The 11,064-nt window shown below is 37.9% G+C and overlaps 1 protein-coding gene across 1 annotated transcript in view; it reads left to right on the top strand.

Annotated features, from left to right (window-relative positions):
- The window catches only part of LOC110455811 (feeding circuit activating peptides-like), a 56,020-nt gene extending 45,800 nt beyond the window's left edge, over positions 1–10,220 (top strand). Inside the window, exon 2 of the mRNA XM_021506195.1 lies at positions 8,961–10,220. Within this exon, the coding sequence (XP_021361870.1) occupies positions 8,961–9,948 (988 nt within the window). The 3' untranslated portion in view covers positions 9,949–10,220. The remainder of the gene's footprint in view (positions 1–8,960) is intronic.
- Positions 10,221–11,064: the final 844 nt, after the last annotated feature.

Here is an 11,064-nt window from a genome sequence, read left to right as displayed (position 1 = left end):
ATACAACTATTCCAGATCAACAATGGACACGCGCAGACCAATGTATATACAACTATTCCAGATCAACAATGGACACGCACAGACCTATGTATATACAACTATTCCAGAACAACAATGGAGACGTGCAGACCTATGTATATACAACTATTCCAGAACAACAATGGACACGCGCAGACATATTGTAAATACAACTATTCCAGATTAACAATGGACAGGCGCAGACCTATTGTAAATACAACTATACCAGATCAACAATGTACATGCTAGATTTATAGAATTACTGGTCTTAAAGATTGATATAGGCACTTTTGTTACTCTAAATCAATCATGATACTGCACATGTACTGTAAAGTGTTTTAAAGAAATTATATATATATTATACATGGCACTATATAAACCCTGTATATTATTATGGTTATTATCATAGGAGTTAAACTTTCGGTTAGGATAATCAATATTAACGCATTTGTGGTATATGCATTAGAGAAACGTACTCTAGCATAAGACATTTACAATTTGACAGTTTAATACAAAACATACCTCGTTCAATATCATCGCTGTTGCCGTACATACATGTAGATAGCATTTCTTTCGAATGTTGATTATTTTCATTTCTTAGCTAAAGAGATGACAATGAAATTTTACATCAATATTTGGACTTCAAATAAATAATGCAATAAAATCATCACAAATTTTTTTGAAGAAAATACGCTCAATCTTGTAAAACTGACTTTAACAACATTAGCAATGAATTTGTGGCCATTATAAGACATTTCATGTTTGTTTTCCTACTGATAGGTCCCTGCAGATAAGGCGTAATATTTGTACCTGCTGCCCCCATTGCATGATAGTATGAGGCGACTAAATTTGGGATCTTATCTTCTCTCTTTTTTCTAAATAACTGTCTTCTTCCTAATGTCTTCCTTGACAAAGCGTCACCTTTGGCCTTTAGTTAAGCGTTCACCCCTGTGAGGAAGGCTTTAGGTTTTGTCCCCTTGCCGAGACATACCAGAGTTACTCCTGCTTAACGCTCAGCTGTTTAGGGGTGGGACGATTGGTTCGCCCGTTGTCAGTATAATGTGACCGGATGGGGTGTCCTGCTGGGTGTCCTCGGCAGTATGTTTCAGTGAGTAAGCACTATAAACTTGGCATCAGTTCACCGCTATCACAGGGAGACAAACATGAATATATCACAGCCTCTAAAAACACACACGCATACACTTCACGCATGCATCTTGCACACAGGGAAGGCCGTCCTTAAATGACCATAGCTGTTGATAGGACTTTAAACAATATTAAACCAAACCAAATCCTACTGATGTTTCCATTTATTTTTTTATCTTGTTGTTTTGTTTTATAATATTGTAAGCTGGATCACTGCCAATATAGTCTATGTTTGGTCATGTTGTTTATACACACAGGTTAATGTATACACTGTATCTTAATCAACTTTTACTACATTGAACTGACCTTATCAACAGCTTAACTAGTAAATATAGGACACTAATGACAGCTTAAACACAGGTTTACGATACATTCAAACTATTTCTCGGGTAATTTTCTTTTGAATATATTTTTCACTTCGGATGTTCACGGAAAGTGAGGAATGTGAATACAGGGAAAATACCACAATGAATTTTATCTTAATAGTCAATTGTTTTCGTACGTTGGTAGAAAACTATCATTTACTGATCGTAAAGACACATTACATAAATACATTTAACATGTTTGGCTGAAATGTGAATGTTCATAAATATCTCACTTGCCGATAAAATGCAATAAAGACAAGATGCATAAGCAATAAATGGTAGGCTTGGAGCTTTAACAAGACAGAGACAAAAGCATAATACACCAGTTGATCACACAGATAACCAATATAGAAAACTAATAAAGATACATGTCGAATATGGATAGACACAAAATTCATTAAATAATATACGTTTGATATGACGATACGGAATGGACGGTATCCATGGGTGTTAATTGCATATCATATACTGCGAACGCCAAATAGCAGCACCACGATGTCTTGAATTAAAGCCAATCTGTGTAATTGGCTACCCAGTATGACACTGTACTGGTGAGTGTCTAGGACATAACGATGTCCTTGTGTGGTGTACTGGCGAGCACTCCTGTCTGATTGGTACGAGAGTAATTCCTAGTTGTGGCATCCTCTTAGGCGCTATGGCCATTGGGTGACATGGTTGTCTGGGATACCTTGTGTATCAGCCTAGGGATAACAAAGACATGCGGATTTTCTTGTTTTTCATGACAGCATCGCTAAGCTTTTAACCACGACAATTTTCAAAGTTGCTGGACGTTTTAAACCGATGAAAAACTGTATAGTCACAGACGTTTAGGATAAGGCTTCGTCAGTTAAGAGTCGTCCAGACCAAAAATTCTGTTCCGTAACCTTATGCTTTTTAAAGTCCGGTGTTGAGAAAAAACGCTTAGTCATACCAGTACCTCTTAACTGTGTCCGAATCTCAATAACAGAAGGCGGTTGTACCTATACTTCAATAACAGAAGGCGAATGTACCCATACCTCAATAACAGTAGGCGGTTGTACCTATACCTCAATAACAGAAGATGGTTGTACATATACCTCAATAACAGTAGACGGTTGTACCTATACCTCAATAACAGAACTTGGTTATACATATACCTCAATAACAGTAGGTGGTTGTACATATACCTCAATAACAGTAGTGGATTGTACCTATACATCAATAACAGTAGGCGGTTGTACCTATACCTCAATAACAGAAGATGTTTGTACGTATGCATCAATAACAGTAGGTGGTTGTACATATACCTCAATAACAGTAGTTGGTTGTACCTATACCTCAATAACAGAAGGCGAATGTACATATACCTCAATAACAGAAGATGGTTGTACGTATGCCTCAATAACAGTAGTTGGTTTTACCTATATCTCAATAACAGTAGGCGGTTGTACGTATACCTCAATAACAGTAATTGGTTTTACCTATATCTCAATAACAGAAGGGGAGTATACCTATACCTCAATAACAGAAAAGGATTATACCTATACCTCAATAACAGAAAAGGATTATACATATACCCGAATGGGAAATTGCGCTTACATTACTGCCTCTCAAAGATTTCTTACCCTGCACAATTTCTTATCCGGGACGATCATAATTTAGTCCCGTCCATACAGGAACTCTGCTATATAATTTGTTTTTATTCTCCAAGTTCCAAGTTTTATTCGAACTTTAGGCCATTGGCCCAACAGTATACAATACATATTATACACAAATCATGGACAATGTACAGAGAATGAAGACAATCATATTCCATTATAATACCCTTAATTTGTTTGTCTCATAGATGCATTTTCCTAGTATACACAATTCTTTAATATTATGGACACTCAATAACTGAACGACTTTAAACACAGATATTTTTCTCCAATAATATCTTTTGNCGCCCTTCTGCCCCTTGGGAGACCACACCCACTGCATGCTTATACAAAATTGAGTCCCCTTGGCCCATTGATGCTCCAGACTAAATTAGGATAAAATCCCTTAATCCCTATGGTAGAAGAAGGATTATAAAGATTATACCTATATTTCCCCTATTGGGCCCCGCCCTTCAAGTCCCAGGGGGGCCACACCAACCGTTTATATAAAATTGGTTCTCCTTTACCCAAGGATGCTCCACACCAAATATGGACCAAATCCTTTCATTCCTACAGACGAAGAATTTTAAAGAATAATTTGCTATGTTTCCCCTATTGGGCCCCGCCTCTCAGGCCCCTGGGGGGCCAGACCCACGGTTTATACAAAATTGGTTACCCTTTACCCATGGATGCTCCACACCAAATATGGACCAAATCCATTCATTCCTACAGAAGAAGAAGGATTTTAAAGAATTTGCTATATTTCCCCTATTGGGCCCCGCCCCTCAGCCCCCAGGGGGGTCACACCCACGATTTATACAAAATTGGTTCCCTTCACCCAATGATGCTTCAGACCAAATATGGAACAAATCCTTTCATACCTACAAAAGAAGAAGGATTTTAAAGAATAATTTGCTATGTTTCCCCTATTGGACCCCGCCCCTCAGGCCCCTGCGGGGACCAGACCCACAGTTTATACAAAATTGGTTTCCATTCACCCAAGGATGCTTCAGACCAAATATGGAACAAATCCTTTCATTCCAACAGAATGAGAAGGATTTTAAAGAATTTGCTATATTTCCCGTAATGGCCCACGCCTCTCAGCTCCCAGGGGGGCCAGACCCACCATATATACAACATTTGTGCCCCTTCCCCCAAGGATGCTTTTGACCAAATTTGGTCAAAATCTGCTCAGTTGTTCATGACTAGTAGCGTTTTAAAGGAAAAATTGACGGACGGACGACGAAAGACGGACGCTGCGGTATGGCATAAGCTCACCATGGTCCTTCGGACCAGGTGAGCTAAAAACTGAGATTTTGGAATTTAGAACAGACTAATAAAAATGAAATTCATCATCTACTTCAGAGGGGGAGTTACACCGTTTACAATATCTACGTTCTCCAGGTATATTATTATACCTTCCAACTTCTACACCCAAAGAATGTTAAGATGTACGGAATCGAGATAAACAAATGCGATATTTCATTGCTATATTTTTTATGAGGTAAAATTGTAATGATTCTCCAAAATCTATGATATTTTTTATACAATAAACATTTTGGAGAGTTTTCCACTGAGGCCCTTAGGGATTGTATGCCTTGATCAAAAAATCTTTGTTTTATCAATGGTAATAACATATTATGCTGAGAAATACATGGATTTAACCAAACATCACTAAGACCTAGATTATTCAATTCATCTCTTACTGCTTTAGCCCAGTTGAAATCATTTTTACTACAACATTGTAATAAAAATCTATAGGAAGTGGATATGATACAATTTTAAGATTTTAAGATCTTAAACCAATATTTCATCATTCTAATTTTTTTCATCCAAACTAGAGGTAATCGTCCCAATTCAAGATATACCATATTCTCAATGTTTTATTCTGTGAGTTATTTGTCAAGCTTGATAACGTATTTATGGAGCTGATGATATTGTAACATAGTGTCGCCTGTTTCATTTGACATCTCTGAGAGGATTAATAAGTATTTACCTTGATACATCATCGATGTACTGTTACAAAGCGATACCGATTTACCTTGATCTGTGATCAATATCGCAATGATGTATAAGACTTAATACTTCCTGGAGTGCAGATGCTCTCTGAATTCCAGGCAGTTAAGATATATGTGTTTTCGGCTACAGCGTATGTAGACGAGAACAGTTGTATTGTGTAATTGTTTAATGAAGAGAAAAGGTTGTATTGTGTAATTGTTTGATGAAGAGAAAAGGTTGTATTGTGTAATTGTTTGATGAAGAGAAAGGGTTGTATTGTGTAATTGTTTGATGAAGAGAAAAGCAATTTAACAGTATATTCTCTTCAGGAGTCGGTGTTTTTCATTATCGAAATCATTAATTGGCATAATTGAACACAGTGTCTGGTTTGGTGTGGTTGGTCTTGTCTCAAATGAAGAGAAAAGGTTGTATTGTGTAATTGTTTGGTGAAGAGGAAAGGTTGTATTGTGTAATTGTTTGATGAAGAGAAAGGGGTGTATTGTGTAATTGTTTGATGAAGAGAAAGGGGTGTATTGTGTAATTGTTTGATGAAGAGAAAGGGGTGTATTGTGTAATTGTTTGGTGAAGAGGAAAGGTTGTATTGTGTAATTGTTTGATGAAGAGAAAGGGGTGTATTGTGTAATTGTTTGATGAAGAGAAAGGGGTGTATTGTGTAATTGTTTGGTGAAGAGGAAAGGTTGTATTGTGTAATTGTTTGATGAAGAGAAAGGGGTGTATTGTGTAATTGTTTGATGAAGAGAAGAGGTTGTATTGTGTAATTGTTTGATGAAGAGAAGAGGTTGTATTGTGTAATTGTTTGATGAAGAGAAAGGGGTGTATTGTGTAATTGTTTGATGAAGAGAAAGGGGTGTATTGTGTAATTGTTTGATGAAGAGAAAGGGGTGTATTGTGTAATTGTTTGATGAAGAGAAAGGGGTGTATTGTGTAATTGTTTGATGAAGAGAAAGGGGTGTATTGTGTAATTGTTTGATGAAGAGAAAGGGGTGTATTGTGTAATTGTTTGGTGAAGAGGAAAGGTTGTATTGTGTAATTGTTTGATGAAGAGAAGAGGTTGTATTGTGTAATTGTTTGGTGAAGAGGAAAGGTTGTATTGTGTAATTGTTTGATGAAGAGAAAAGGTTGTATTGTGTAATTGTTTGATGAAGAGAAAGGGGTGTATTGTGTAATTGTTTGATGAAGAGAAGAGGTTGTATTGTGTAATTGTTTGATGAAGAGAAGAGGTTGTATTGTGTAATTGTTTGATGAAGAGAAAGGGGTGTATTGTGTAATTGTTTGATGAAGAGAAGAGGTTGTATTGTGTAATTGTTTGATGAAGAGAAAGGGGTGTATTGTGTAATTGTTTGATGAAGAGAAGAGGTTGTATTGTGTAATTGTTTGATGAAGAGAAAGGGGTGTATTGTGTAATTGTTTGATGAAGAGAAAGGGGTGTATTGTGTAATTGTTTGATGAAGAGAAAAGGTTGTATTGTGTAATTGTTTGATGAAGAGAAAGGGGTGTATTGTGTAATTGTTTGATGAAGAGAAGAGGTTGTATTGTGTAATTGTTTGATGAAGAGAAAGGGGTGTATTGTGTAATTGTTTGATGAAGAGAAGAGGTTGTATTGTGTAATTGTTTGATGAAGAGAAGAGGTTGTATTGTGTAATTGTTTGGTGAAGAGGAAAGGTTGTATTGTGTAATTGTTTGGTGAAGAGGAAAGGTTGTATTGTGTAATTGTTTGATGAAGAGAAAGGGGTGTATTGTGTAATTGTTTGATGAAGAGAAGAGGTTGTATTGTGTAATTGTTTGATGAAGAGAAAAGGTTGTATTGTGTAATTGTTTGATGAAGAGAAAGGGGTGTATTGTGTAATTGTTTGATGAAGAGAAAGGGGTGTATTGTGTAATTGTTTGATGAAGAGAAAAGGTTGTATTGTGTAATTGTTTGATGAAGAGAAAGGGGTGTATTGTGTAATTGTTTGATGAAGAGAAGAGGTTGTATTGTGTAATTGTTTGATGAAGAGAAGAGGTTGTATTGTGTAATTGTTTGATGAAGAGAAGAGGTTGTATTGTGTAATTGTTTGATGAAGAGAAAGGGGTGTATTGTGTAATTGTTTGATGAAGAGAAGAGGTTGTATTGTGTAATTGTTTGATGAAGAGAAAAGGTTGTATTGTGTAATTGTTTGATGAAGAGAAAAGGTTGTATTGTGTAATTGTTTGATGAAGAGAAAAGCAATTTAACAGTATATTCTCTTCAGGAGTCGGTGATTTTCATTATCGAAATCATTAATTGGCATAATTGAACACAGTGTCTGGATTGGTGTGGGTGGACTTGTCTCATTAGTCTAGGCGCCGTGTCTGGTTTGGTGTGGGTGGTCTCATTAGTCTAGCCGTAGTGTCTGGTTTGGTGTGGTGGGTCTTGTCTCATTAGTTTAGCCGCAGTGTCTGGTTGGGTGTGGTTGGTCTTGTCTCTTAGTCTAGCCGCAGTGCCTGGTTTGGGGTGGTTGGTCTTGTCTCTTTAGTCTAGCCGCAGTGCCTGGTTTGGAGTGGTTGGTCTTGTCTCCTTAGTCTAGCCGCAGTGCCTGGTTTGGGGTGGTTGGGCTTTTCTCTTTAGTCTAGCCGCAGTGCCTGGTTTGGGGTGGTTGGTCTTGTTTCACTAGTCTAGCCGCAGTGTTTGGTTTGGTGTGGTTGGCCTCATTAGGCTAGCCGCAGGGTCTGGTTTGGTGTGGTCGGTCTTGTCTCATTAGTCGAGCCGCAGTGTCTGGTTGGGTGTGGTTGGTCTTGTTTCCTTAATCTAGCCGCAGTGTCTGGGTTGGTGTGGGTGGTCTTGTCTCATTAGTCGAGCCGCAGTGTCTGGTTCGGTGTGGTTGGTCTTGTTTCACTAGTCTAGCCGCAGTGTTTGGTTTGGTGGGGTTGGTCTTGTCTCCTTAGTCTAGCCGCAGAGACTGGTTTGGTGTGGTTGTTCTTGTCTCATTAGTCTTGCCGTAGTGTCTGGTTTGGTGTGATTGGTCTTGTATCATTAGTGTAGCCGCAGTGTCTGGTATGGTGTGGTTGGACTTGTCTCATTAGTCTAACCGCAGTGTCTGGTTTGGGGGGGTTGGTCTTGTCTCATGAGTCTAGCCGCAGTGTCTTGGTTAGGGTTGGTCTTGTCTCATCAGTCTAGCCGCAGTGTCTGGTTTGGTGTGGTTGGTCTCATTAGTCTAGCCGCAGTGTCTGGTTACTATGTTAGTTACTTTTCCGTGTTCTTTGGTGTTTCGTAGTCTAATACTTACAATTGCAAGTGGACTGGGAATCATAAAACTGGCTAATTGATGTGACAAATTGTATAAACATAGCACCAACAGATTCTAAAATCAACATACAAATGTGGATTTTTAAACAATATTCATAAGCTGATTAGACAGCTACTGTATAGGTTGGTGATAGGAGATACATGACGTAACAATATATACATATGTATATATATTACCATTATGTATGCGAAGCTATCTATATGTATATTATCTCAATTGTTTAATATATTATATATATAAATACATATTTACGTCTAGTCGCAGTAAACAACTTTTCACTTCCTAATTATCATGGAAGGCATCATGATATACATTGCTAAACAGATCAAGTTCAGATTAGGACAAACATACTTCTAGCGTTCTCCACAGCCAACAATCTGATGTCATTCCTTCCAGCGTATAACATACAGTGTGTGTAGGGAAAGCAACACATAGGCGTTGTTATATACTAGTATACGAGAGTAATTATAAAATAAATATGTCTTAAATGCAGATTAAATAAATTCGTATTTTTCTGTTCTTTTTTTCAGTTTCAACGACATAGATGACGATGACGTTGGCAGAGATAAACGGCGTATGGATAGACTCGGTAGTGGTCTAATCAAGCGTATGTATGACGGTGATGCTGACTCAAAGCGTGCGATTGACAGAATAGGAAGCGGATTGGTTAAACGTAAGGATAGTGTCATAGAAAGGCTCCGCCCAACAGTGGAATTGCTCGTGTTACAGTCTCTTATGGAACAAAGGGACCATCAGAGTGCCAGACAGGATAAACGGATGTTGGATAGAGTCGGAATGGGATTGATAAAAAAGCGTCCCCTTGATCAAGTTGGAACAACTGAAAAACGTCTACTTGACAGAGTGGGGATGGGTTTGATAAAAAAGCGACATCTCGATCGCATAGGAATGGGTCTGATAAAGCGACCCGTTGATCGTGTCGGAATTAAACGGAACCCTGGTTACAAAATGTCTACACAAGATATTGGAGCTCCAAAACGGGGTTTAGATCGGCTTGGCGCAGGATTAATAAAACGTTTCGGCGAACAACTTCAACCAGGAAAGAGGATGCTGGACAGAATGGGATCAGGTTTGATCAAGCGTGCTGATGACACCGACGAAATTCATATTGACGAGAAACGTCTTATAGATAGGATTGGTTCTGGTTTGGTCAAACGTCTTAGTGATGATGAAAGTATTGATCAAAAGCGAATGTTAGATAGGATGGGTTCTGGCTTGATCAAGCGTCTTAGTGATGATTCAAAAGAAGAGAAACGAATGCTCGATAGAATGGGTTCTGGACTAATCAAGCGTTTCAATAACAACGACAAAAATGCAATGGACAAACGTTACCTGGATAGAATGGGATCCGGTTTAATAAAGCGTATGAATGACGATGACATTGAAACGAATAAGCGTTATATAGATCGAATGGGTTCTGGACTAATCAAAAGATCTGATGCAAACGGACAGGTAGACAAGCGTATGTTGGACAGGCTTGGCTCTGGTCTAGTTCGCTGAACTCACACGAGATTACCTGACTGATGTTTATTTCATGGTTACTATCGACATGCTTTATGCCTATTGTTATTTTCGTTCGAAATTTCATACATGTATTTTCATTGATCATGTGCTATTTTTCACCCAGTTCGCCTCAAGAAGATGAAATATTCCTCACATTTTAATGGTTTTGTACGTAACATGATATTTGTACATAATGTTAATATGAAGTTGTTACTTATGTTTGTAATTAATTGTCACGTTTTCTTCTACTGCAACACAATAATAAAGTATTTATTACAATTTCACCTGTATCTACTTCATTAAAGTGAACTGATGAGTTCGTGGTGTATGACCGCTAAGTGACCTTATTCTAACTAACCATCCCAATATCATCAACAGCATCCGTACACTCCCACCCCTAGGCGAGGCCGACCATGATATCGTACTGTCAGAATTATCAACGTCACTCAGACGTATCCAAACCAAACCCCGTAAGATCCTGAAGTTTGATAAAGCTAAGTGGGAAAACATCAACGACGACCTCAAGACCATCTATCAAACTCTAAAAGAAGCCTATGATACTGAAAACATACATGAACTATGGAGTACCTTTAAAACCAGTCTTTCAAAATCCATCTCTGAGAATATCCCCCAAAAAATATTAAAGCAAAATAAGAACTCCCCCTGGATCAAGGGTTGCTTATTGAAGAAAACAAAAAAGTATAAAAGGATGACAATAAAACAAAAAAACAAGGGAAAGACACCAAATGCAATGTTCTAAGGGCACTAGAAATACTGAGGGAAACTCGATCAGCTTACTGAACATATATAGAAAATATGATATTAAACATCCCAGAAAGCGATCAACAAAGGTCCAAAGAAATCTCTAAAAACCTCTACTCCTACATAAAATCATAAAAAACTGAAGGCCCTAACATACCACCACTACGAAATAATGGACAATTATACAATGAACCATCTGAAAAAGCTAATATACTGAACGGTCAATTCCAAAAGGTTTCTACACCTGGTACCAACACACCAACCCCAGACAAAGGCCCCAGTCCCCACCCTACCATGGATGTCATTCATATCACTGTAAATGGCATTGAAAATTACTTAACAACATCAATC

Source organism: Mizuhopecten yessoensis, unplaced genomic scaffold, assembly GCF_002113885.1.
Source record: "Mizuhopecten yessoensis strain PY_sf001 unplaced genomic scaffold, ASM211388v2 scaffold8383, whole genome shotgun sequence".
Taxonomy (NCBI): Eukaryota; Metazoa; Mollusca; class Bivalvia; order Pectinida; family Pectinidae; genus Mizuhopecten; species Mizuhopecten yessoensis.
This window is presented reverse-complemented; position numbering and strand designations above follow the sequence as displayed.